The sequence below is a fragment of the Guillardia theta genome (assembly GCF_000315625.1).
Source record: "Guillardia theta CCMP2712 unplaced genomic scaffold GUITHscaffold_13, whole genome shotgun sequence".
NCBI classification, from domain to species: domain Eukaryota; class Cryptophyceae; order Pyrenomonadales; family Geminigeraceae; genus Guillardia; species Guillardia theta.
The window spans coordinates 572,129-596,616 of NW_005434661.1; the positions used below are offsets into that span (position 1 = coordinate 572,129).

At 52.5% G+C, this 24,488-nt stretch overlaps 14 protein-coding genes across 14 annotated transcripts; 7 read left to right on the top strand and 7 right to left on the bottom strand.

The window, feature by feature from the left end:
• Positions 1-166: 166 nt before the first annotated feature.
• GUITHDRAFT_103456 (hypothetical protein) lies at positions 167-1,444 on the bottom strand (the record flags this gene model as incomplete). Its single annotated transcript, XM_005837790.1, has 2 exons — positions 167-256; positions 311-1,444. 2 exons carry the CDS (start codon positions 1,442-1,444, stop codon positions 167-169), a joined length of 1,224 nt encoding a protein of 407 aa, XP_005837847.1.
• A 583-nt stretch (positions 1,445-2,027) lies between these two features.
• GUITHDRAFT_157257 (hypothetical protein) lies at positions 2,028-2,848 on the top strand (the record flags this gene model as incomplete). The annotated part of the gene is made up of 3 exons (XM_005837791.1): positions 2,028-2,037; positions 2,521-2,672; positions 2,720-2,848. The coding sequence occupies 3 exons, from the start codon at positions 2,028-2,030 to the stop codon at positions 2,846-2,848; spliced, it is 291 nt and encodes a 96-aa protein (XP_005837848.1).
• A 247-nt stretch (positions 2,849-3,095) lies between these two features.
• On the bottom strand, positions 3,096-4,113 carry GUITHDRAFT_134970 (hypothetical protein; the record flags this gene model as incomplete). The annotated part of the gene is made up of 3 exons (XM_005837792.1): positions 3,096-3,245; positions 3,297-3,347; positions 3,397-4,113. 3 exons carry the CDS (start codon positions 4,111-4,113, stop codon positions 3,096-3,098), a joined length of 918 nt encoding a protein of 305 aa, XP_005837849.1.
• Positions 4,114-5,096: 983 nt separating this feature from the next.
• On the top strand, positions 5,097-5,525 carry GUITHDRAFT_66468 (hypothetical protein; the record flags this gene model as incomplete). Its single annotated transcript, XM_005837793.1, has 1 exon — positions 5,097-5,525. One exon carries the CDS (start codon positions 5,097-5,099, stop codon positions 5,523-5,525), a length of 429 nt encoding a protein of 142 aa, XP_005837850.1.
• A 4-nt stretch (positions 5,526-5,529) lies between these two features.
• GUITHDRAFT_85241 (hypothetical protein) lies at positions 5,530-7,166 on the bottom strand. The gene is made up of 11 exons (XM_005837794.1): positions 7,062-7,166; positions 6,763-6,910; positions 6,646-6,698; positions 6,529-6,594; positions 6,425-6,473; positions 6,313-6,374; positions 6,218-6,268; positions 6,089-6,169; positions 5,936-6,040; positions 5,808-5,884; positions 5,530-5,752 (listed from the first exon to the last, which is right to left on the bottom strand). Exons 1-11 carry the CDS (start codon positions 7,137-7,139, stop codon positions 5,662-5,664), a joined length of 861 nt encoding a protein of 286 aa, XP_005837851.1. The 5' UTR covers positions 7,140-7,166; the 3' UTR covers positions 5,530-5,661.
• Positions 7,167-7,844: 678 nt separating this feature from the next.
• GUITHDRAFT_151099 (hypothetical protein) lies at positions 7,845-8,225 on the top strand. Its single transcript, XM_005837795.1, has one exon. It carries the CDS (start codon positions 7,855-7,857, stop codon positions 8,044-8,046), a length of 192 nt encoding a protein of 63 aa, XP_005837852.1. The 5' UTR covers positions 7,845-7,854; the 3' UTR covers positions 8,047-8,225.
• A 4-nt stretch (positions 8,226-8,229) lies between these two features.
• Positions 8,230-11,394, bottom strand: GUITHDRAFT_103460 (hypothetical protein; the record flags this gene model as incomplete). The annotated part of the gene is made up of 1 exon (XM_005837796.1): positions 8,230-11,394. One exon carries the CDS (start codon positions 11,392-11,394, stop codon positions 8,230-8,232), a length of 3,165 nt encoding a protein of 1,054 aa, XP_005837853.1.
• Positions 11,395-12,302: 908 nt separating this feature from the next.
• Positions 12,303-12,683, top strand: GUITHDRAFT_103461 (hypothetical protein; the record flags this gene model as incomplete). The annotated part of the gene is made up of 1 exon (XM_005837797.1): positions 12,303-12,683. One exon carries the CDS (start codon positions 12,303-12,305, stop codon positions 12,681-12,683), a length of 381 nt encoding a protein of 126 aa, XP_005837854.1.
• Positions 12,684-13,260: 577 nt separating this feature from the next.
• GUITHDRAFT_103462 (hypothetical protein) lies at positions 13,261-13,641 on the bottom strand (the record flags this gene model as incomplete). The annotated part of the gene is made up of 1 exon (XM_005837798.1): positions 13,261-13,641. The coding sequence occupies one exon, from the start codon at positions 13,639-13,641 to the stop codon at positions 13,261-13,263; it is 381 nt and encodes a 126-aa protein (XP_005837855.1).
• A 768-nt stretch (positions 13,642-14,409) lies between these two features.
• GUITHDRAFT_103463 (hypothetical protein) lies at positions 14,410-14,790 on the top strand (the record flags this gene model as incomplete). Its single annotated transcript, XM_005837799.1, has 1 exon — positions 14,410-14,790. The coding sequence occupies one exon, from the start codon at positions 14,410-14,412 to the stop codon at positions 14,788-14,790; it is 381 nt and encodes a 126-aa protein (XP_005837856.1).
• A 507-nt stretch (positions 14,791-15,297) lies between these two features.
• GUITHDRAFT_151100 (hypothetical protein) lies at positions 15,298-16,145 on the bottom strand. The gene has a single exon (XM_005837800.1). The coding sequence runs from the start codon at positions 16,078-16,080 to the stop codon at positions 15,319-15,321; it is 762 nt and encodes a 253-aa protein (XP_005837857.1). The 5' UTR covers positions 16,081-16,145; the 3' UTR covers positions 15,298-15,318.
• A 449-nt stretch (positions 16,146-16,594) lies between these two features.
• On the bottom strand, positions 16,595-17,098 carry GUITHDRAFT_44242 (hypothetical protein; the record flags this gene model as incomplete). The annotated part of the gene is made up of 4 exons (XM_005837801.1): positions 16,595-16,641; positions 16,687-16,854; positions 16,910-16,971; positions 17,025-17,098. Coding segments are annotated over 4 exons (351 nt in total), but the record flags the coding sequence as incomplete, so codon positions are not given.
• Positions 17,099-18,761: 1,663 nt separating this feature from the next.
• On the top strand, positions 18,762-21,081 carry GUITHDRAFT_134974 (hypothetical protein; the record flags this gene model as incomplete). The annotated part of the gene is made up of 19 exons (XM_005837802.1): positions 18,762-18,806; positions 18,856-18,906; positions 18,955-19,023; positions 19,069-19,133; positions 19,254-19,389; positions 19,445-19,522; positions 19,568-19,614; positions 19,667-19,749; positions 19,819-19,835; positions 19,882-19,956; positions 20,006-20,076; positions 20,134-20,188; positions 20,235-20,320; positions 20,365-20,411; positions 20,458-20,533; positions 20,589-20,610; positions 20,868-20,927; positions 20,979-21,005; positions 21,058-21,081. 19 exons carry the CDS (start codon positions 18,762-18,764, stop codon positions 21,079-21,081), a joined length of 1,134 nt encoding a protein of 377 aa, XP_005837859.1.
• A 1,222-nt stretch (positions 21,082-22,303) lies between these two features.
• GUITHDRAFT_134975 (hypothetical protein) lies at positions 22,304-24,134 on the top strand (the record flags this gene model as incomplete). The annotated part of the gene is made up of 12 exons (XM_005837803.1): positions 22,304-22,595; positions 22,659-22,732; positions 22,819-22,923; positions 22,973-23,033; positions 23,082-23,151; positions 23,201-23,256; positions 23,326-23,366; positions 23,409-23,486; positions 23,520-23,573; positions 23,597-23,671; positions 23,729-23,770; positions 23,814-24,134. 12 exons carry the CDS (start codon positions 22,304-22,306, stop codon positions 24,132-24,134), a joined length of 1,269 nt encoding a protein of 422 aa, XP_005837860.1.
• Positions 24,135-24,488: the final 354 nt, after the last annotated feature.

Here is a 24,488-nt window from a genome sequence, read left to right on the forward strand (position 1 = left end):
AACTGATGGAATACGACTCCCTCTTCCGAAGGGAGTAGAGTGAGCCCCCTTGGCCAAATGGCTTTCCTGCACCCAAACGAATCAATCACGCCCAATACTATCAGACTTCTTGCTTCGCACACAAGAAGCGAAGCCTTTCAACAGGACAGGCAAGTAAAACATAGACTTACTCAGAAATCAAAGAATAAATTCTTGAATCAAGGACGGGGACGTACGTCCTTCCCAAAGCATCTTCCACAACATCAGCTCCACGGGACTGCCAAAAGACAGATCAGCACTAGCATGTCATGGATAGAATAGCTCTGCCGACCTCTTTAGGAACAGGTGACCCATCCAGCAACAAGTACACCTTCGAAGGTCGCACAGGCTCGCATGGCTTGCACCCACCCCACGAATCCTTACTGGTATGGCAATACCCGTAGGGACCATACCGCCCAGCAACGTCTCGGCACTGCGTCTTACATTGCAAGCCAGCTTTCTCGTTGCCAGATGTTCCGTCGGTGCACATATCAACCTTCCATTGCTCTATCTTCTTCAGTCCGAGCAACCCGTATGCCATGTCACCGTGATATCGGACTCGGAGGTGGGTGTCAACAAGCCCTCCGCCCTTGCTCCCCATCACTTCTCTTCCCTGGTCCAACATGGCCCATTCACCACTTAGGGCAAACGCGCCATCGTCCAACGGAACTCCAGACAGGTCCTTGAACGCACCGCCCCGTGATTCAGCATTGACATGCTGATAACGGGACAGGGAACCAGGGTAGATGGAGGTGTGACCCAAGTTGTCCGATACGTAGTTTCCAACAAAGACATCTTTTGAAGCCTGATGGCAACGCTTGCCATCATAGCCTCCTCCAGCTGCCAGCCAGAGATTCTGCTTCCCATTCACGGTACTCTGCTTCCATTGCGCGTAGTAGTTACCCCAAGGCCATTGAGGATTGCACATTATACCTTGGTTCGTTCGGGAGAAGTACTGACAGATGTTCATCTCCATCTGGCTTCCCACATGGTATCCACTCTTCACTGCTACGATGCTGTTATCGTTGTTGATAAGGAACATGGTATTGATGTCATGAGCTCCGAAAGCGTTCGTAATGTCGCCATCGATATCATTCACAACCGCGTAATTCAGTCGAAGTCTTTCAAAAGCATTCTTCACAAAGAGGCTGTTCTTCGCAAACCTGTACCGTGATCTGTGGACCCCAATCACTACCAATCCATACGGTGCGAATCTCCAATTGATTCGCTCCATGACAGGCACAAGCTCAAGACTGTCTACAGATGTATAGTCCCAGAAGTGAAGCAGGATGCTCTTTCCCTGGCTTTGAAGTTTCTTCAGATCCAATCCCTTCCCAACTAGGTCAGAGGATCCATAGTAACCCAAGCTTATCCACTTCACATCATCCCCTTGAGGTAACCTGGGAGCCTCTTGCCCGGGTTGCATCTGGGGGAAGCTTCCTAGATTGATACCAAGAAAGGAGAGCAAAGAAGAATCATGAGGATGAACAACTGAAATAGCTGCTAAGAGCATCACGAAAGCGGCAGCTACCGCAACTGCCGCCATCGCCAACGCCGCCCTCCCCTTCGCCATCCTGCCCCTTCGCCACACCACTCACCCCCACCCTCAGATTCTCATCCATCCACCCACCCACACAGCTGAGGACCCTTTCTACCCCCCTTGAATCATCATTCCACCCGTAGTGGTCATGCCCCTCCTATGTTATTAGGCCCGCCTCAGCTACCAATTAGGACCCCACCTCCTCCACTATCTCATGTCTTACTGCACCCCTACTTTTTAGGCGGGAATCAAATTATACCACGGGGTGCTGATTGATTCAATCGGGATTTGGAGGGGTAAGGATAGGGCCAGATGCTGCAGAGGCGGCATGCACTGGGCGGGAAGGAAGCGGGGGGAGGGGATTATGGCGGAGAGTTGTTCGTGTGATATGAAGGAATCGTGATTATCAAGACACAATTGGTGATGGACAGTGAGAGATGACGGATGCAATAATAGTGTTGGGGTTGGAATGGCGAAGAGCGGGAGATCATGAATAGGAATCAAAGGAGAATCAAGACGAGGAATGGCCTCTAGCGACCATGCGCAAGTTAGAATCTAGGGAGGATAATAGCTATTGATATTGAACAGATATCTAAGATCAAGATTTGCAGATGCTAGGTACTCGGAACGAAGTAGAGTTCGCGCAGAAATGTAGATGGTCACTAGTTCGGGAAAACACATTGTTACTTGAGATTCATTAGAGGCCTAGGTGTTGAGTATGTGAAACACACACAAAACAAAGTAGGGCAAAACTTGGACTAGGATACTAAAGCACATGATTGACCGTCTTTATGAGCTGGAATCAATACACTTGAATACGATATGTGTGCCATGTGTCACTTTCTCTTGTTGACATAGGGTGTGATATTCCTTTTTCTCTAACCCTTGCCGCAGAGCGTAGGAATTGGATACGTTTCGCACATAACAAGGGCATTTCTCTGAAATGACTGAATGCCACAAAGAGCTTTCTAGTCTCATCGACTCTCCTGTTTCAATCATTACAAATGATGGGAGAAATATTATCGGAACATTGAAAGGACTAGATCAGAAGCTGAATGTTATATTGGAAGAGTGCTACGAGAGAGTTTTTTCAAAAGAAGCAGGCGTCGAGCAGGTGCCGAGCTTGCACCCTGCACCCAGCTTGCACTGACTGCATTCCAGGTGACACTAGGTTTGTATATTGTTCGAGGAGACAACATTGCAATAGTGGGGGAGGTGGACGAGCACAAGGATAGCGGCACGGATTGGACATCCATCAAGGCAGAGCCCTTGAAACACATCGTTCACTAATCGGACGCACTGATGGACTGATGGTTTGCTACACGCCGGATCAAGCAATCGACTAGGAATAAATCTCACTGAAATTTTAATGCTCTTAATTTACATGATTGCGTTGGAAAACTTCCGTTCCTGAGTGGCGAGGTTGAAGCCAAGAATAGACTATGCTGTTCCGCTTGAATGGAAACAATTTCCTCTACCATGGGCCTTGCCAGAACACCAGTGCCCTCGAGGCAAGGGTGGAATTGAGATTCAAGTGCTACAGCTGCTTGCACAGGTAGAGGTTCAAAACCGGCCACTCAATGTAGTGATCATGTGTGGGGATCAAGAGTTCTTCTGGTGCTCTTGCGCACTCCCGGTAGCCCATCTTCTTGTAGAGGTTCATCGCTTTTGTGTTGTCCAAGCTGACCTGCCAAGAGCTTTACTCCTCAGGTCACACCAAGACCAAGGGAGCGCAGACCTTCAGAAAAACCTTGTCCAGCGCATAATCCAGTCTTTCAAGTGGTTTCATCTGAAGAAAACTTCATCAGGCAAATCAACAACGACACGCACAAGGATACCGCATCGACTTCATCGGCCCATTCTGTTTGAACGAACGTCTCACATCTCTGCAGCAGCTGTTGCCCAAGACCCATCCTCTGGTAGTCAGAATCGACCACCAGATCTGAAACATAGGGCCGTAGCTTCGTTACGGAAGAAGGATCATTCCACCACGACATCCCCCGTTCAGACAGCAGCATCAGCTCCATCCCAACACATCCAACGACGGTCTGATCTGGCGTTTCAGCTACGATAATGACACTCTTCCTACCCGCGTCCGGAGCATATTTCGCAGCGAAATTTTGATAAACCCACAACGCCCCAACTTCGGATCCAAACATTCCCCTGGTGCACAGTGCTGCGACAGCCTGCAACTTCCCATTCCCTCCTGTGCTCAGGTCCAGATAATCGAGGTTTCTGAATGTCACCTCGTTCCTCTTCAGCTCTTCGACTTCAGTCGGTTTCCCTACAAGAAGCTCTCCCAGCTTTCCTAGGCTTTGAGCGGGAGACCATCTAGCTGCCGAACAAATGTTCGAGCATATCCTGGCACGCGATCGGGCTGGCAGGTTATTTCTCCCATGGAAACCATTCAATCTCGAGATGCTAAGAGTCGAGGGCGCAGTGAGAGAAGGAGGACTGAGGGTGAAGGGAAGAGCATGCGGCAGGATGAAGAGGAAGCAAACAAGGTGCAGGAGAGATAGTCCTGCACCAGCCCCCCCCCGCACCCGCCTTGCCATGGCCCTCCCGGTCAATCCGCCTCCAAAATATGTCATGAAATATTGAAATTTTTCACTGATGGTGAAATTTCCAGGGAATTTTACACATGATTGCACTCAATTTCAGAAAAACCTTTTAAAATCTGACGATGATTTATGTGTGAGAGACCAACAACCCCACAAACCCTACTACCCCTTGGCTACTACCCCAAGATTCTCGCTTCTGTACCCACCCTTCGCTATCATTGGAAACCCCAGGGTACCGCCCCCGCCCTCCCCCTCCCTCCCGCCCCATACTTCAGTTCCAACACGCACAAGAATGACCAGATAATCGCTGCCTTCATCAATTAATAATTATTTCTCTGAGGTGGACTTGAATACAGCCTTTATTTGTTGAGGCGGACTCGTACATGTCGAATTCGCGAAATTTCTGGGACTCGTCACCTACCCCACCCATGTATACCAACTAGGAGGGTCCCCTTTGTTGCCCCCTTAGGTATACCCGAATCCCTTGACCCCTGGGGCTCCTGCTTTATGGGTAGACTTAATAGTTACAAGACCTCCACGGGGGGAGGCAGAGGGGGTTAACTCGGGTCCCTCCGCAAACAAGTGAGGTAGGGTGAAAAGGGGGGGTCCCGTGAAGTCATGCACAAGTGCTCCATACTTTGACAGGGGTTTAAACAGGAGTAATGAGGGGTACTGTTGGTAAGGAGGGGGTACTCATTAGTGGGGGTAGGGTGGGAGCTCCAATCAGAGGCCAGGAGGGCGAAGGCATGCAAGCAACCAAAATGATAGCGGCAATGGCGATTGCAATGACGACGGTGATGGCAGGTGCAGCGAATGCAGAGAGGTCCAGCGCCTTTCATGCATGCAAGAGGATGAATGCCGCTTTCGTGCAGAGCTCCTCCTTGCTTCCGCTTGCTTCTGCCCCCAGCAAAAGGGCTGGGGTGCAGTCGCTGCCGAATGGACCAAGGTTGGCTCGCAGTCTGAACGTCGGAGTTCGAATGAGCGTCAACGAGGTCAAACTCACGCCCGAGCTGCAGAAGATCGTTCAGCAGTTTTCGCTAGTCCCAGACCCTAAGCTTCGGTACCAGCAGCTGCTGTTCTTCGCCGCAAAGTTGGGTGCCATGGAAGAGGTTCACAAGGTGGAGGAGAACAAGGTCAAGGGATGTCAATCGACGGTCTACGTTCACGCCACAAAAGATGAGGAGGGAAAGATCTGGTATACAGGAGATTCAGACTCACAGCTTACTAAGGGCCTTTGCGCTATGCTCGTGCGGGGGTTGTCGGGCAATACTGTGCAAGACATCTTGGAGGTGAGCCCCGAGTTCGTCAAGGAAGCAGGTCTGTCGGTTAGCTTGACCCCGAGCAGGAACAATGGCTTCTTGAACATGCTCAACACCATGAAAGCGCAGGCCAAGGCACTGGCCTGAATCTGATAGATGTGAATATTTTAATGAATTCCTTTGGTTGAAAACAAAACTCTTGTCAGAAACTTACAGCCTCTGGTTGCTCGCCTTTACCCCTATGACAAAACCGCCAAGCTCGCATGCCTCTGAAGTTGGCCACTCACAACTCGAAGGGCTTGTAGGAGGCAGGTGGGTTGGAGAGTGAGGGGTCGACCGCAGACAGCACCATCTTCGAGCACTTCTTGGAGTACCTGGGGATTCCTCTAGTCAGGCGTGTGCCAGGGCATTCAGCGAACCAGATCTTACAATGCCTTGACGCAAAGTCTTGCAACATCCGATCTGTGAATCGCTCCCGCCGCCATCTTATCCTCCGTCACGATGGCCTGCATTCACTTCATCTGACCGGGAGCGCAACATCAGCATGGCGTCCTTACCTTGCCTGTGGAGGGAGCAGTGATGAGTCCGCCTGGCCTGATGATGGTGTAGTCCGTGTTGGTGTAGTACTTGAGCAACAAGTTCTCCGCCTTGGTCTTGTCGACCTGAGGGGTGAGGTGAGAAGCGAGAGCTGGGCCTCAGTACGGCCTGACCAGTGCATTCTTCAGGGCCTCGTACACCTCGTTGGAAATGGCGCCCTTGCTGTCACCCGACCCGATGCTGGTGACCAGCACCTGAGTTGAGCCGAGTCAGATTTCTTGCTCATCGCGCGTGGAGCTGACCATGCGGGTGACTCCGAGGATCCCAGCGTTCTCGATCATGTTCATGTTCCCCTACCATGATTTCATGCTGCAGCGTCGACGGCTCATTCTGTTACCTTGTAATCGATCCTCACTCCGTCAGTCTCACCACCAAGGGTGCTAATGCAAGCATCGCATCCTTTGGAAAGAAGAACTCAGCGGTGATTGATGTCCCTTTCCTCAACACACCGTCAAGAACTGAGATAACGTCCGAAGCCTCCTTGGCGTCTCCGACGACCTGGTGGCTCTCAGTGACCTGCACACTGAGCCACAGGGTTTGAAAAGCTGTGTACCGCTTTGACACCAGCAAGAGCCTCAAGTTCCTTCTTGCTCTCTTCCTTCCTCACGAGAGCAACCACCTAACCACATTCTCTTACAAGGAGCCCAGTTCCAAGAACCGCAAGCATTACGTTGACACCCATTGACGACAACTCCGAAATAATCTCCCGCCCAACGCCACGGCCTGTTGACAGGATCTTACACGCGGCATGGAATCTTTGAGTCAAGATAGTGAGTTCTGTTCTTACTTCCTCCGAGCACGCAGACATTCTTCCACTGGCCCTCTAAGTCACGGAGCTCACGGCGCCCGGCGTCAGTCAAGGGAAGGTCCGAGTCGCTCATGCGCAGGCGGCTGGCAAGAGCCATCTTATGCACTCCATTGACTCTGCAAAGAGACTGCGAAAACCATGGGAGTCAGATCAAGACAGATGCTGCTTGAACGGGAAGCTGCTCCAGGAATCCGCAGTGTTGGTTGTACAAGACGATGACGATGGAGCCGTTGAGGATAGGATGGGAGGGAGGGCATCAGGAGCTCTCATCGACTCACCTTCGCATCTCGGAGAGAGACAAGAGGCGAAGAAGTCGAGGGCAGGAAAGCGTTCGCTCCCGCCACCATCGCCAGCATCACGAAAGTTCGGCGTGCATGTGACGCCATTTCTTAGAGGCCGGTAGGTCGATGACCCCCAGTAAAGTAGGGGTAGTCTCAGGGCTTCATGGAGGTGGGGTAAATATCGGACCCGCCTCAGAGTGAAAAAGGTTGACTCAGTGGAACACAGGCGCATGGATAGACGGAGTAGGGAGAGAGGAGAGGAGAGGAGAGGAGAGGAGAGGAGAGGAGAGGAGAGGAGAGGAGAGGAGGGAGAGGAGAGGAGAGGAGAGGAGAGGAGAGGAGAGGAGAGGAGAGGAGGGAGAGGAGGGGAGAGGAGAGGAGAGGAGAGGAGTGTAGATAGAAAAAGGAAGGAAGGGAAGGAGGGAAGGAGGGGATGTTTGAGGAGGACTGCAGGCTTATCAGATTCGCGTTTCCTCGTCTTATTTGTTTCCTTCATTTTTTAGCGCTCCATGTCAGTGGATCGAAAGAAGTCCATCAGTTGGACAGAGAGGTTGAGCCAATTGAGATGCAGCAGCAGCCGCTGAGAGCTGAGAGGGGAGGGGGGAGAGCATGTTGTGTACACCTTATGGATCAGAAGGAAGATTGACAGGACAGGAACAGTCCCCGAGATCCTCCATGACTTCTCACTTTTGTGCATCCTGAAATTCTCTGAGCAGGTCACATCAGGGGTGTGGGTCGAGCTAGTCGCTGGTGGGACACTGGGAGTCTTCGCTGTCACGCTCCAGGCGCCATGCAGCGACATCGATTATACGTCTGTAAGTTCTTCTGCCTCACATGCGGGTTCATTATCACCGAGGAGGACCATTCGGTGCCTCCTCCTCCTCCTCCTCGCAAGAATGCTCTTGAAGAAGTGATCACTGCGATAGACAAGAACAATGAGCACGAGAGGGCGAACCAAGAGGCAACCGTAGAGAGCGGATGATGCCAGGAGATCAGAGGATGAGGTTGTGAGTGTTAGGGGAGCGAATCGACACGGGCTGCAAGATTTCCAGAATTTGTCAAAGTAGTCTCTCCTGTTGTAAATAGCCTATGCATGTGTATTGTAATTATCTGCGAAACGAGTAGGAGAAGAAATGGATGGAGTGCTGCTTTGCTTGTTCGAGATCTACTTCCAGGGTCTTGAGTTTGGCAACGCTTTCCTTTCGATCAAAGCTCCATCCACTACTGCCACCGTCCCTATCCGCTCTGGGAAGAAAGTGGCGGGGGCAGCAGAGGAGGAAGAGGAAGAGGCTTCTCCCTGCCTCCCAGCCCGAGGGAGGACTGAGATCAGTCCACCTGACTGGCTGCTGTGAGTGCTTGCTTTCATGGACCATAGTTTCCTCCCCCGTAGTCCATCCGCATGATACGCAGCGATCAGCTCGCTCGTGCGAACATTCTCCTTGCCCTGAGCCTCATGTATCGCCTCCAAGTGTCTCATCCTGCTTTCTCCTACCCCTCCCGCCCCTCCTACTGCCCCAGCAGTTGGTTCGTTCCACACCCACTCATCGCTCATGCCGCTTGGTTTCTCCTCAAAACCCTCCGAGGGTTTGGAATCATGGCGGAGGAGTGAAAAGGTGGCAGGAGCTCCTGACAGCTCTCCCCCACCTCGATATGCCTCCACGTCCTCCTGCTTGCCGCTGAGGTCACTGGTCAGCGCCCTCCCAGTGAGTCGGCAGAAGGCCTGCTCCGATGTCAAATCCCCTTGTAGGAGCTGCTCCATCAGATCTTTGTGCTGAGCTCGCTGCTCGCTGCTCGTGCTCTGTCCTGCTCCTGCGATCTTACTTCTGTAGGGTGGTTTTCTGTCCTTCCTGCCCCCTTCCTTCCTTGAGGCACTTTCGACTTGAATCTTGAGGCGCAACTTGCGGGCATTGGCTCGTTCCTTTCTCATCTCCTGATGTTCTCTCTCAAATGTCTCTTCAGTTGCTCCTGAACTCTGCTGCAAGACCAAGTTTTCCTTCTGCTGCTCCTTATATACAGGTTGCTGGTGCCAATGCAGGTCTTTCAAGTTACCGACGATCTCTTCCACTGGGGACAAAGTCAACCATGGCTCCCATACCTTGTCCTTCATCCTCTGCGTCCTAGATGAGCGACTCTCCATGGGCTTGAACGGGTTCACTGCCCTCTCCCTGGCTGCATTGTTCTTCCAGATCTTTGCATAGACAGCGTAACAATGGAGGCAAACAGGCACGTTGTCTATCAGAGCCATCCTGCCCAGCGAGCTGAAGCTGCCAACGTTGGGCCTGTCCGTTAGGCTCACTCTGCCTCTGACGGCCTCGGAGGCCTCGTGCTCTACCTTCTTCCAAGTGTTGGCAGAAAAGGGGCGAATCAATTTCTCACTCGACTGGATCGGCTGCATCAGGGAAGTTGCCTTGGCGCTCGGCGGCCTCGACCGCTGCTCCTTCTTCGACCCGCACTCAGCATGCAGCCTGTACGAGATCGACAGTCCCCAACCCAGCAGCTGTGGCGCTGCCCCCTGCGGATTGAACTGCTGCCCTGCCTCCAGCATCGGGTGGCTCAGATTCCAATCCCCGTGGATCTCCTCTCCCTGAAAGCAAGTCAAGGTCTGAACGATCCGGAGCTTGTCAGCGAGCACGGGAGCAATGGAGGGCTGAGTGACGTCGACACCAGACCTCGTGCCCTGCTCGGGTGAGTATCGATGAATTTTCCCGAGCGTCCCGCTGGGCGACGTCAGCGTCAAACATACGTCGGTCGAGATCTCTCCTTGGTATTCAGCCCAGAAGGTCAGTCCATCAGCAAGAACCCTTCCCCTGCCCTTCACGTGCAGGAGCTGATTGAGATTCCTGAAAGACAAGTCTGCAGCTTGTTTGCTGGATATAGCGTACACTCGATTCATACTTGATTTTTTTCTGTCCATGGCAAGTATCTGGTAGGAGACGAAGTGCGAGGATAGATTTTTCTGCCCCTCCGCCTCGTGCAGATTGTCATAAGAGCCTAACTGACACCTCTGAATCAGGTCGGGCTCCTTGGCAAACTCATAAGGATAGCTTCCATCGCAGTAGTCGCCTCTGCAAGCCTGTCTTGACGTGCACAGGGGAGGGGCAGGACTTGTCGTCTCTATGTGTTGGTGCCCGTGATCGACATCTGTCTCCATTACGACATCCTGACAGTCCATCAGAAAGAGGTTTGAGCGCATCCCCTTGGACGAGTCCAGGGAGAAGGTGAACTTCGCCTTGAGGATGTTGACCTCGGCCTGACGCTCCAGGGCTTGCACAAGGGCTCGAGCTCGCTGCTCCATCATCCAGTTCATGACTTTGTCCTCCGAGCGAACTTCTACTGGCTGCATTTCAAACTTTTCGGCATCCTGTTCCCTCGCCTCCTCTGCCTCCTCCTCCGTATCTCTCAAGCAGGCAGCAGGAGAGTCCCAGCACAGGAAGATGGGAACCTTGCCAACCTGGCAGTCCTTGGAGTAGACAACATCCCACCGCCGCCTCGGATACTTTCGATCACAGACGCGAGCAAAGCTGGAGCAGTGGAGCATTTCTTCACTTTGAATGAAAGACTTGAACTGTCTCAGGGAGAGGAACTTGTAGCGCAAGGCGTTGTCCTTCAGTATCCGGGCAATGCAGCAAGCTTCCCAGCGCGACACCTTTTGTTCCTTGCCATCAGCCTCCTGCTCCTTGAGATGTTCTGCTTCAAACACCTGCTGGATGTAGAGCAGGTTTGTCTTCTCGCTCGTCCGCCGCATGAGCTTCCCCGGAAGCCCTCCTGACATGTAATACCATCCCGTTGGATTGCCGTTGCTGAGGAAAACTGTGTGGGGCATTGAGATTCCTAGAGACTCGAGCGAGGGAAGCTCCACGGCATCCTTCTTGGTGTCGATCCTCTTCATGATGGTGTCCAACAGAGCCTTGAAGTGATTCGGAGTTACCTTCCCCTCTTTACCACAAATCCCTCGCATCTGCTCCTCTATCGCCTTCAGGTAATTCTCTCTATCCCGCGCTTTCTTGATGTTCATATCCAGGATTCTTGATTCACTTTCAGCTCCCGACCACTCATCTGCTCTTGCGTCTTCGTCCGGCATCTCACAGGACAGGAGCATGTCTACCAGCCCCTCGTTCGCCACCGCCCCAACAATCGATTCTACCTCAACCTCCCTCTGCACTCCGTGCGTGCTCACGTTCTTCCTGAGCTCTTCATAGAGAGCTCGCAGCCTACGCTCTATCCTCCTTTTCCTCTCCTCTCTCGTCTTCCTCCTCCTCACAGCTGCAGGCTCTCCCCTCCTCCTCATCCTCCTCAGCTCCTCCCCTGCCCAAGCCAGCCAGTCGTGCATGTCAAATCAACCGAACGACAACCACATCCCCGCTCTGACCTGCTCAGTCTCCGAAGCCTGCCAACCATGAACCGTTGAACCGGGCCGCCGGGCCCGGGGGGGGGGGGGAGCCGCGGTCGGACCGTCCGACAGTCCGACGGTCCGAGTCGGAACGCGGCGGCCCGCCGGGCCGGAACTTCCGACTCGTGACTGCAGTTGGGGGACAGCACTGCAGTTGGCCGCAGGAATAGGTTTGGTTCTCGCTGTCTTTTCTCCTCTGAGTCTCGCCGTTTGGCCTGTGCGACAGTGTCAGGGGCAAGCCTCCTCGACTCTCATTATTGTCCTCGTACTGATTTTTAACTTAACTTTGAGTAAAGACTGGGAGAGTTAAAAGCTCTATGACCGTCAACGACGTGCCGGAACAAGAAGGTTATGGCATTGTAATTCGCAAAGACGCCGGCACCGTCAGAGCACAAGAGAGCTATTCCGTGCCGTCATACGATGACATGTCATGGTCATGGAATGGTCGTAAGATCGCATCGCTACGTTAAAGCTCCGCAAAAAGTAAAAATCCTGACGTCCACGAAAAGTATCCTTCTCGCATTCATTCCATAGAGCACTCTTGAAGGTGTACCACACGGGTAGTCCCATACCCGAGAGGGGGTGGGGGGTGGATTAGAGCTTTACATCCTTCGCAGGCGTGGGGTACTTTTGACCCTCCACTAGCTCTCTTGTGCTTCCACTCCCGGATGCCACATACTTCTCCCCCCTCCCCTCCTCTCTGTATACCACCTTGACGTTCCCTCTCCGCCCCTACATCTCCCTCCCTCCTCTACCTGCTCTGTCTGCTCAGCTCTACTGCCTGCGAATACCTACCACACGTAGACCTTCTCCTCCTGCCCACCTCCAATCCTTCCCTTCTTCTCGACATGACGGCTGCCTGCCCTACCTCCCATGACTGGCATCCTCCCTCTCCCCTCCCCGCTGATCTCCTCCTCGCCCTCGGGTCCCCTTGCCCTGCTTCCTCCTCCCTCTCGGTCTCCTCCCTCCACGTCATGTCTGTCGCCCTCAGCCGTCTCGTTCACCTCGGCTTCGTGGTGCTGGTGCTGGCGGCGGCGCTGGTGCAGCTCGTCCTCGCCGACGACCTGGAGGAGGCGACGAGGCCGCAGCCCGACTCTGCCAGGCCTGCAGCGGCCGACCCGCCGGCTTGCGGCTACACGAGCGGAGGCTTCGACCGACGGAAGATGCTGCAGCCGAGCTTCGGGCAGACGTTCAAGGCCAAGCGGGTAGGGGCGTGCATGAGGGAGTAGGGGGTAGTTGTGTAGGAATGGAGGAGGACAAATGTATGTATGATATGATGTAAGCGATGTGAATAAACGATGTAGTATGCCAGGGAGCTTGTGCTATGCATGTGTGCTGCGACTTGAGCTGCTGGCGAGGAGGGAGGGGGTTGCGTAGGTATGAAGGAGGAGCATCTCAAGATGCTTTCCTGGGAATCTGGCATCAGGCGACTCAGGGGTCCTCCGTGAGCTCAAGGCTCTTTCGGGCCATGGCATTGCTGATGCGGTTCTGTCAATATACTCCAAGGGATTGGTCTGTCAAAACAAGATGGCAGAGCAGGCAGCCCGGGGATGCTGAAGATGAAGACGACGATCTGTCAAACTCGCACATGAGAGAGCAGATAAGACATCCATTTAGCAAAAAGCCCCCAGAGACTGAGCCTGTGGCAATGGAAGCTCGCAGTAGACCTTCCTCGCAAAGGAGCCCGCCAGCCAGTCGTCGGAGGTCTCTTCATAGAACGAGGTCAGCGTAGGCGAGCTGTAGTAGCGTTGTAGGCATGGGGGAGACGTGATTTGCTTTTACTATAGTACATGCCTATGCCAGCTCCTACTCCCTCATGCACGCCCCTACCCGCTTGGCCTTGAACGTCTGCCCGAAGCTCGGCTGCAGCATCTTCCGTCGGTCGAAGCCTCCGCTCGTGTAGCCGCAAGCCGGCGGGTCGGCCGCTGCAGGCCTGGCAGAGTCGGGCTGCGGCCTCGTCGCCTCCTCCAGGTCGTCGGCGAGGACGAGCTGCACCAGCGCCGCGGCCAGCACCAGCACCACGAAGCCGAGGTGACCGAGACGGCTGAGGGCGACAGACAGGACGTGGAGGGAGGAGACCGAGAGGGAGGAGGAAGCAGGGCAAGGGGACCCGAGGGCGAGGAGGAGATCAGCGGGGAGGGGAGAGGGAGGATGCCAGTCATGGGAGGTAGGGCAGGCAGCCGTCATGTCGAGAAGAAGGGAAGGATTGGAGGTGGGCAGGAGGAGAAGGTCTACGTGTGGTAGGTATTCGTAGGCAGTAGAGCTGAGCAGACAGAGCAGGTAGAGGAGGGAGGGAGATGTAGGGGCGGAGAGGGAACGTCAAGGTGGTATACAGAGAGGAGGGGAGGGGGGAGAAGTATGTGGCATCCGGGAGTGGAAGCACAAGAGAGCTAGTGGAGGGTCAAAAGTACCCCACAGCCTGCGAAGGATGTAAAGCTCTAATCCACCCCCCACCCCCTCTCGGGTATGGGACTACCCGTGTGGTACACCTTCAAGAGTGCTCTATGACCCTACCCCGGAGAGGATGGAGAGTAACCGATGAAACTATCCGTCATGGCCAGCGCATGGAATGAGTGCGAGAAGGATGCTTTTCGTGGACGTCAGGATTTTTACTCCCTGCCATCGGGACTCAAAGGGTGTTCCCAGTTATTCTAGATGCATCTAGTGTCTTCGGAGCGAGGCCCCGAGGGCTAGAGATTGATGACACTAGACGCTTCGGAGGTGCAAATGTATGACGGAGCTTTAACGTAGCGATGCGATCTTACGACCATTCCGTGACCATGACATGTCATCGTACCACGGCACGGGGTGCACTTGACCTCCAGTAGAGGAATAGCTCTCTTGTGCTTCCACTTGCTCTTTCCCCCAGTCCCTGTATAAGACTGACTCTCTCCCCTGCATCTCCTCCACACATCTGCAACGCCCACGCCATCGCCTCCCAGCCTGCCTTGCCTCATGTCTCCTCTCGACTCTACCTCCCACGACTGGCATCCTCTCTCTCCCCTCCCCGCTGATCTCTTCCTCGCCCTCGAGTCCCCTTGCCCTGCTTCCTCCTCCCTCTCTGTCTCCTCCCTCCACGTCCTGTCTGTCTCCCTCAGCCGTCTCGTTCACCTCGGCTTCGTGGTGCTGGTGCTGGCGGCGGCGCTGGTGCAGCTCGTCCTCGCCGACGACCTGGAGGAGGCGACGAGGCCGCAGCCCGACTCTGCCAGGCCTGCAGCGGCCGACCCGCCGGCTTGCGGCTACACGAGCGGAGGCTTCGACCGACGGAAGATGCTGCAGCCGAGCTTCGGGCAGACGTTCAAGGCCAAGCGGGTAGGGGCGTGCATGAGGGAGTAGGAGCTGGCATAGGCATGTACTATAATAAAGCAAATCACGTCTCCCCCATGCCTACAACACTACTACAGCTCGCCTACCCTTACCTCCTTCTTGGAAGAGACCTCCGACGACTGGCTGGCGGGCTCCTTTGCGAGGAAGGTCTACTATGCACAGCGACATTCATAACCAGTATCTCGAAGGTTTTCTTTGAGCTCAGTCTCTGGGCGCTGATCAAAATGTACCTGACTTTCTTCATGACAGGGCAGATATCATGATGGAAGCAGGGAGAATGGATGGGTGCATGCATGCAGGAAGACGCCGACAGTATGGAATGGAGACGCTAGAGTGGGGCCTTCCTGTGTCGGAAGCATGGGAGAGATAAATGTTTGCAAGCCTGATCGTACTTACAGTGTGATAGATTAGATTCTGTGCAGCATCAAGGCAGGTAGGCAGCATGATGAGTGGAGTTGATGCCGGGCCCTTGGACTTGTTCAATACCATGACAATGCTGACGAGAGTGTGTGTTTCGCTCTTGTCAAATTCATTTACTTAAGTCTCAGGTCTCACAGCCTTCCGGCGACGCTTTCTGTTGCCTCTCAGCACACCCACCACTGTCATCCAACACAGTTGCGTAAATCTTGACATGTCACCATTTGTTTCCGTCTTAGTGACCTTCTCGTACTCTTCGAAGAGATAATTTTCGCATTGATCAAATATGAAACCTGCCTCCTCGCGATTGGGATCAGCCTTGTAAATCCCAAGAGCTTCAGCCTCCTCTTTGATGCGTTCGAACAGATATTTCATATCAGAATGCCTCTTGCCGTCATATTTCGTGGGAAAGTCAATCCCTCTAAGGCGCTTGAATGGACCTTTTCGAGTATCCGCATGTCCGAAATGATACACCATGTACGCGCATCTCGTGGTCATCTGTGCCCAAGGGAATGTACCTTTCTGCGGCTTCGTTGTCGCATTCCGTGAATTACTCACAACCTGTCCTTGTGATGAGCCCAATACATCGTTCTCCTCATCACGATTCAAGTTGTTTACCAGCCTGCGAGCTCCAATGTCCTGGGATCTGGCAAGGATGGTATCCACTTTGTCATTGACAATAACAAACATCTGATGAAAAATTCCCATGCTGTCTTCATGCCGACCGCTAGTTTCAACTGTGGTAGAACCGCTCACTGATGTGACGGTGCCATCGTGTGCCCCGACGGGACGGTGACAACGCTGACATGGCATTCTAGACTGTTCTTTCTGCTTCTGGATCATGCCTTTGATTTTTGCCATTTCGACTTTGATTTCTGCCATTTCTTTCAACAAGCATGTATGGGATGTTATCCCCGTCGCAACTCTTCCGTGCGCCTCAGTTGTAACGAATTTCTTCAACGTAGCTATGAATCCTTCGTGAATGAACAATTCCGTTTGAAACAGAGGATGGTTTGTGGGCATTGTTTCACGAAGAAATTTTTCATGGTAGATGACAGACGCCAGAGATTGTTCAGCAAGCCTCCTAAGCCGTGCATTTCCCTGAATGCATGGATATAGTTGGTCCATGATCGCATTGATCTCTTTCCGTGTTTCACTATTCTCACACCAGAACATAGGCGGTAGGGCCGCAAATTCTGGTTTGTCTGTGGGTAAACCACAACATTTCCTTCCTACCTGGTGTGGTTGGAAGTCAGATACTGGCCGCAATACTTTCCCGGAATCAACTTACTTGCTGGTCTGCAGCGGCCTCGTATCTGAGATACGTGTCATGTATCGTACCCATTTTCCAACCAGCTCGCAGTGAAATCGCACTGATGCTTGGTCCGCTGGTAGTTCCTGACGCCGTATATGTAGCCGATCCTTTTCTGATACTATGTGTGCCTGTATGCAGCATCAACTGGTGAATGACTAGATGTGATGGGCGACCTAAGTCTCCGACGTGTAAACCGTTGTTCTCAAGAGCTACAAGAACATCCTTGTCCTGCAACAACCTTTTGCTGAAAAGTTTTCTGAATCTTTCATATTGGCTGGTGCCTGGGAATAACCGACCTCCTGACGTTGAGTGGTCCACTGGGAACATCAACCAGTAAACACCTGCCATCAACTCCCTTTCAATAAAAGTTCGTTCGAGGTATGTCAGGCGGCGTACCTAACGACAAGATCGGGCATATGGAAGGGTTGGTGGTGTTTGCATACACGTGTTTTGGATCCCTTAGAAAGATTCATGAGTGAATTGAACAAACGACAAGACGGTAGAAGCTCACATCGCCTTGTCTCCCCCGTGATGGTCCTTCTGGTGAATGGTATAGAATTGGAACGCATCGTTTGCGAAATCCATATGATTGTACAACAATCCTGCAGTGTTGCTGCTCCTTGACATCAAGTTCCAGCTTAAAAGCATAAACGTTCTTCCCCAAATGAATTCCCTGTCCATCTTGCAAAGCATCTCTTTCGCTAGTACTTGGTAGATGGTAAAAGGTAGAGGGTCTTTCCCCGCGGTAACTTTCACAGAACAATCCTTCGTTGCCTGCCGGTCCTGACGGTACGTTTGACATGTGCTGTCAGCCAGATTGTGGTTCAAAAGATCTTCAGTATCTCGACGTAATTGTTCTACGTCTGCCAGCGACAGTCTCAGCTTTTCGAGCGAGGGTTGCGGACGCCGCGGCCGTGGCGGTGCTGACCGTTGAGGTCCGGGAGACTGAGTGATGGCCGGGACTGCGACTGACTGGCTTGTCATAGCAACGGCAGCTGTGCTGGAACACCGAGACTGTCCACAGCTTCCTGTCTGCTCAAAGTCCTCCGTGCTACCCGCACAGATTGCGGGAAGAAGAAAGCACGCTTGCACTGGCTACACTCTTGTAGAGGACACGCTCCAAGGTGTTGAGGAAGTACCTTGCATCCCTCAGCAAACCGCACTCCTGCTACCTCCTGTCCACCAGCCGCCGTAGGGGCAAAACTGCGCTCGGATTATTTTCATCTCATCGCCCTCCGACACAAGCATCATCGTCCTCATACCCTTGTTCATCACCCTCATATACCGTTTCATCACCCTCACCCCCAGCCTCACCCAGGGCTCACCTCACCCTGAAGAATTCCAGCATCGAGTAAAATCCCAGTGGTATTGTTTTTCAATATAGTTCAGATAATTCAAATTTATATGGTTTAATTTCTGAAATCTGATGAAAGGCCGTTGAAGGTACGGTCTCGAAAACACCGTTGCCAGCACCTGTATCACCCACCCCCTCCTGATTTTACAGGGGTCACCAAATCACTGTAACTTGGGTGGGTCTGTATCAATCAAATAGGTGGTAGGGGTACTTTACATCGATGTACTTGTAGGTGGGGTACGTCTGGAGATCTTGACAAGGCGTGGGTGACATGTGATGAAAGCAGGGGTACATACACTGGTTTGAGGGGGTAGTGGTGGTCGATGCTACGGGGGTGGTCGGATACCGTTGAATGAAATTGTGGAAGTTGACTAGACGGGTGAGGCTGGCGATCGCAGATGGAGAAAGGAGGGTGGGGTTATCTGAGTAGGGGTGTTTTGACCACAAAATATAGTCTGAGAACCCGGTCATCTTGGACTTTCGATTTCAGTGACAGGGGTGGGGACTGGGGATCTGGGGTAGCCCCAACGGAGGGTTTTGGAGAGGTCGTGAGATCAGGGGTGAGATGGGGGTGGGGGTTCTGATGGGGAGTGGAGGGTAGGGTTAGCTAGAGGAGGGAGACGTCGGAGAGAGCTTGCGGAGGAGGACGACGAGGAGAGGGGGAGGAGAGATGCATTGAGGAGGGGATAGAGGAGGATAGAGGACAGAAGGAAGTAGAAAGGCACCATCACTGAATTCCGTTCTCGTGCCAAAGTTGGTGTTTGTTCTGGTTGTGAATTGATCCTTTGAAAACTAGGTACTTCGCAAACAATCACTGGAGGGACCTTTAGTTCTGTCAATCGCTTTCCTGGCACGCAGAGAGAAAACTTTCCCGTCAACTAAAACCATTGAGACATGCCGATATCCTGGGAACAGGCTCAGGCCGAAAGCTACCTACAGGTTCTGTCTACTGATTGCATGAGGGATAGATGTAGTGAATTACACTCAGGGTGCCCATGGCTTCCCCAACCCTGGCATCAGCCATCATCCTATGTCCATGGTAATTGACTAATCTAAGGCATTCTTTCCTTTGACAGAATATCTAAAGATGATGCCCTCGCCGCATTTGCACGCCGGGATGGCTCACGGAATGCACATGGTTCCGATCTCAGTGCAGGTGAGGTGAAAGGAAAGGTAGAATGGCAATGACTGCCGTTGGTAGCAAACTATGATCCCTCCTATTCCCTACGACGAGAACTTGGTCAACTCCATGGGAGGATCGGCCAGGTTTCCTCTTTCGGTGCATGGCCACACAATTCAAGTAAAAACACCATCGCCTGTTATCGACTCTCCGGATCTCAAGTACTTGTTGTGTACAGCAACTCTCTTGAAGTGATCCGTCTTCAGGGAAGTGGCGAACAGCTGGGCGATCCGAGACGGCTTCAATCAGCAGCAGCTCTTTGAGTTCGACAAGCTGATGAACCTGGTGGTCTCGACATACATCGAGAAGGACAGGGTGGAGAGCTCGCGCGCTATCGATCAGGTGGGACCAAGAGGAGTTCAGAAAGAGCGAAAGACCCCTGCTCATTCCTTGCCAGGGCTCGTTTGCAAAAGTCTACAGCGCTACCTACGATGGCTGCCCTGTCGCTGTTAAGATTATCGCTACCCCCGGACAGGTGAAGCATGCCTGGATTCATACCTGGACTCATTTCCCTCTGCAGACTCACAATATCAAGGCTAAAATGCGTGAATTGCTGCTGGAGCTAAGGTGAGCACCCCATGAGCAAGCCAGGCACGCTTCTGATGAAACCGGATTCTAGCATTTTGGTGCGTGTAAGACACCCCAACGTCGTTACATTCTGGGGAACTACTGCTCACTTCCCCAGAGGCCATGGAGAAGCAGGTAGCTCTACATGGAGGCAGTGAAGAAGAACTGATTGATGATGTCTCTTGAATTCTTTTCTCGGATCAGAACCTTTCATTTCGCTGGTACCTTTTCTATGCAATAACCACCCCAAGATTTAATGCTCGGCAGGTGTTCGAGCTTTGTGAGAAAGGTTCTTTGGAAAAGGTTCTCTTTGAGAGCCCGCAAAAACTCTCTGTCGAAAAGGTTCTGCTTTCCATTCTTATCATATGGAATTGATGTCTATGTTGTTCAGAAAATGGACATCGCGCTTCAAGTTGCATATGGTCTTTCCTACCTGCATACATCCAGGGCACATGACAAGCGGTAGGGTTAATCGTTCTGGCAAATTGCATTTTGTTGAAGAGGACTCATTGGATGCAGGTCAATCATCCATCGTGATATCAACACTCGAAACATTCTCATCACCAACGATTGGGTGAGATGTAACCTTACAAGTAATGAGGACTCATCGCTTTTGCCAGACCGCCAAGATCTGTGATTTTGGATGCGCCAGAGTGGTATACGAGGGCAACCGATTGACAACTACAACTATCTCCGGAAGTCCAGCGTAAGTCTGTGGCTGGAATCATTCAGGGCCCTGAGGTGGTGTAGGTATATGGCACCCGAACAACTTCTTGGCGAAGACCTCACAGAAGCTGGTAGTCAGCTGCTGCGCTCCTTGCAATCTAGCCTGACGTGCTGCAGTGGATGTTTGGGCGTATGCAACCGTCCTGTGGGAGATGATGAACGAGAGGAAGCCGTGGGGAGGCCCGTTGCACGGGTGAGCAATGCCTGGTGGTTGTTTCCCGTCGATCTGGTCTGACTCGTGCTTGCAGGGACATGGAAGGATTGAAAGAGGTGCTGTAGTTTGATTTGATGTTCATCAAACCGATGGAACTTACGACTTACCTTGATAGATGATAATCAAACGAAGGAAAACTCTCCCGATCCCGGTAACATCCTTGGTGAACAATGGTAGTCTGATCTGACGAGTTTCTACCAGCCCTCCCATCTCTTCCCAGAGAACTATGTTCGCGTGATTCAAGCTGGCTTGCAGATGCAGGCAAGCATATGTCTTCGTCTACCTTACGTTTGCTCTGACATTCCGCAAACAGCCAGCGGAAAGGCCAACTATGAATCAAGTGATCAATCTCCTTCAGACAGCGTTTGATCAGGTGCTTCATTTCTTGTCGCCGCTGTTAATCTGAAAGATGTTGCTTTCTCAGCTTCAGAGTGGAATCGGCAAAGTGGAGGTGAGAGCATTGTAACAAATGTTTTCCCAAATCACTGATGAAATCAGGACAGGACTCCATTGCGTTCTCGTACTAACCTCGTCGCCTAACTCAACCTTATCGTCTCTTCAGAGATGACTGTAACACTAGATAACGCACAAGGCTGCTGTTGAGAAGCTTGCATCAACCTTAGCTTCAGTTGTCCTCTTCGACAGCATCTAGATAACACTGAGATATTTTTTTTGAAAGTGTGTACTTTATTTGCAGTAAAGACTTTCTTCTTGAGTTGTTGTTGACTCATCCCGGTCCAAAGAGTTTCCGAAGTCTTTCAGTGAGTCAATTCATTTCTTTTGTTGTTGTTGTTGTCGTCGTCGTCGTCGTCGTCGTAATGGTTTCTTTGTCGTCACGTTGGTTACTAGTGTTAGTCGGCAAAATCCTTCAGTTCTTCAGATCAGCGGCCGGCGAACTCCAGGAAAAGGTCTTGCGAAGCCATACAGGAAAAAAGAAGTCAAGGAGGAAGAAGAATTTGAAATTTCCCACTAAGATTTGAATCTTTATTTGGAACCCACCCCCGGCAAGTGATCAGATTTTATCGAAGCCTCCGGTCAGTGGCAGTTCAGTCCCAGATGCGTACTTTCACAAAATGTTCCATGTGAATTTTGAACATTACTTATTCAGTTCCAAATTATTTTGAAATTTTTAAATGGTACCCCCACCACCTGATGGTATGTCACCCGCCATCTTGAAAGGTACCCCTACCCCTTACTGCACACCGAGATGTCGGTTATTCGACGGGGTCTGTGTCCCACAACTACCCCACCCTTCTCGAAGGTACCCTGCGCCTCACCCCTCGTAGATTGACTGGTCACAGCCATGGCGACGGAGAGCCTTGAGCGCAGAAGCAACAATGTTGAGTCTGTGCAGGAGAAGCTTCATGCTGCCCTCCTCCTCTTTCCCTGCTTGACTGCTGACTTCTTCCTCTCCCTTGTCTTTCCCTCCCATCCTCCTTTCCTTCAGGATGGATGACTACTGCTTTTGACCTCAGTATCCTGTTTCTAACATCGAAATGCAATCCCCTGTCATGCCTTCCTTCATCGTCCCAAATGATCAATGCAATGATGTAGTGCTCAGGGAAATATGTAATTTTTGAATATCTTGAAAGTTTTTACAAGGATAGCTGAAATTTTGTTTCATCGATGCTCAAACACTCCTGACTTTTAATTGTGTTTTTGGATGCCAGGACATCAATCTGATCAACATTTCAGCGCATGTCGTCGACGCATAATTTCACCTCAGGGCTGGGTTCCTATCCCAGCAACATGACCTCAGGATATGGAGCCGGAGCTATCCCAGTCAACCGTCCAGGCGAGAGATCCTCCACTGGCAGCATGTCCTTGCCTGGACATGCAGGATACATGTACAGGCCTCTGACAACCTCCTCCCTCCCCGCCGGAAACCACTTCATGCCTCCCGTAGGCACCTACACCGCCGGTTCACAGGGGGTGACGTATGCCGGGATGGGGTCGGCTGTGTCGACCCCTATGATGAACACAGGGTTTTCTCACCTCAGTTTGAGGGAAAACTCACAGTTTCCCACCCGATTCATGCCAGGTGCGTGAGATGGATGTGAACAATCTGGTCTGCCAGCAATCAAGCTCGCTGACCGGTGGGCAGGGACAAGGGATATCCTCACTGAAGACGCTGTGCCAGACCCTGTGAAACACAGGGGCACTAGCTTGGGTGTGGAGGTGGCTGCTGAAATCTTTGATAAGTTTGATGCGGTCTCCTTTTGATATGTTGTGGTGCTCGCTGATGTAGAGTCGCTCCTTGGCAGGACATGAATGGAATCCTGCCCAACGACTTGCTCCTGAGCTGCGCAGAGGCTGTTTGGGACGCGCTGCACTATGACGGGCCGAAGCTGACGGCCAAGCAGAAGGAGGTGCTCGCCATCAGGGCTCCTCTCTTCCTCCATCTGATCCTGCTCGCAGGACTTGAGAGCCAGCAAGAAGACAAACATCGATGACCCTGGAGCCGAATTCGTCACTTTCGGTGATCAGTAAAGCGAGCGTATCTTGCTCTCTGCTGAGACAGAAGCAGGGGAATTCCTGCTGTGGTACGAGGACTCGCTGGAGCGCCTCACTGGTCCTCCTACTGCTGAAGTTCCCAGGTACAATTCAAGAGATCGCTGTGGTGATGTGAGCTCTCCGGTCATCCAGACCCGTCTCGTCTGCGGGCATTCCCAATGCTTACTCTTCATCTTCTCAGTATCTAGGTTGGTGCTAGATTCGTGTTCCTTCTTCCCTCCTCTCCTCTCTCCGGCTGACGCTCCCCGCGTTTTCAGAGCAGGCCGCAGCTCTGGCAAGGCTAGAATCTCTGGAGAAGGTTTGCACTAGGGTCGGTTGAAGCTTGCTCATTGTGGGGCAGGCTAATAACATGTACACTCGTTCCTCCCTCCCCTCGTCTGCGATGTATGCTCCAGTCCCTCCAGCAGCTCTGCCGCAAGTATCGATGCGATCATGATGGATCATGGAACAGGGGTCTGACTCAGTCTGCAGCATTCGGCAGCTGGATATGCAGCAGGCGGATCAGGTGAAAGTCGATGGGGAATGCAGGCGGGGAGTGAGAACTTCTCAGACAATCACGCACGAACCTTTCAAGCAGGAGGACTTGCGATCCCTGCAAACTACGTGAGCTCTTAGAAGCTCCCGCACGTTCTGTTGGCTCAGCTGACTTGCCCCGGACAGAAGGCGAGGGATGCAGCTCAGACGTCAAACTCCAATGAACAGGTAGGGGATCCAGGAAGACGGCGCTGCCTGACCTGGCAAGCAGAACACTATCGCGGCTGATGTGAAAGATGCAACTCTGGGGTACGGGGAGCAGGAGAGGAGAAAGGAGGAGGCGAACGTCAAGATGGACTCTCCTCCTAAGATGCCCGAACCCAAGCAAGAGCCCGTCATCAACAACACGGAGAGCCCAGCAGCTATCCCAGCAGATGTCTCGGCTGAATCTCCTTTCGGTATGGAGACAGCGCAGATCTACGCTTGCGATCACGGCTGCGGCTACTGCGGGACTTTCTCAGAGGTGAAGAAGTTGAAAGAGCTTTCGGACTTGACTCGCATCAGGTGGCGATACACGAAGAAACCTGTGTGAACCGTATCAGCACAAAGGTGACTGGCAAGAAAGAAGGGTCGAGGAGGAGTGGTGGGGGTGGTGGTGGGGGGGGGAGCAGAAGGAAGGTAGGGAGGAATTATGACCTCTTGGTGAAAATTCTTCTCAGCCGACGAAGCGGATCTCTATGAACGTGATGGCGAACAAACGAGTAACTTGTTGTTCCTCTGTGCCCGCCGGGCTGACTGACTGCCGGGGCAGATGAGCACGTTGGATCCTCTCTTCGAGACTGACGACAAGGAGGAGGAATGGACGGAGGACCCCATTGTCTCGTCCAAGGACAGTGTGAAGCCTCAAGGTCTCTCTGGCATTCCCTCCTTCCCTCCTCTCACCCCT

Excerpts from the sequence above, each read along its gene's own strand:
- GUITHDRAFT_151099 (XM_005837795.1), top strand. The coding sequence starts at position 7,855 with ATGCAGCGACATCGATTATACGTCTGTAAGTTCTTCTGCCTCACATGC.
- GUITHDRAFT_85241 (XM_005837794.1), bottom strand. The coding sequence starts at position 7,139 with ATGCTGGCGATGGTGGCGGGAGCGAACGCTTTCCTGCCCTCGACTTCT. Across the intron at positions 6,269-6,312 it reads GAGTGAGGATCGATTACAAG|GGGAACATGAACATGATCGA; the intron begins GTAACAGAATGA and ends AAATCATGGTAG. Across the intron at positions 6,041-6,088 it reads AGGCCCTGAAGAATGCACTG|GTCGACAAGACCAAGGCGGA; the intron begins GTCAGGCCGTAC and ends CTCACCCCTCAG.
- GUITHDRAFT_151100 (XM_005837800.1), bottom strand. The coding sequence starts at position 16,080 with ATGGCAGAAATCAAAGTCGAAATGGCAAAAATCAAAGGCATGATCCAG.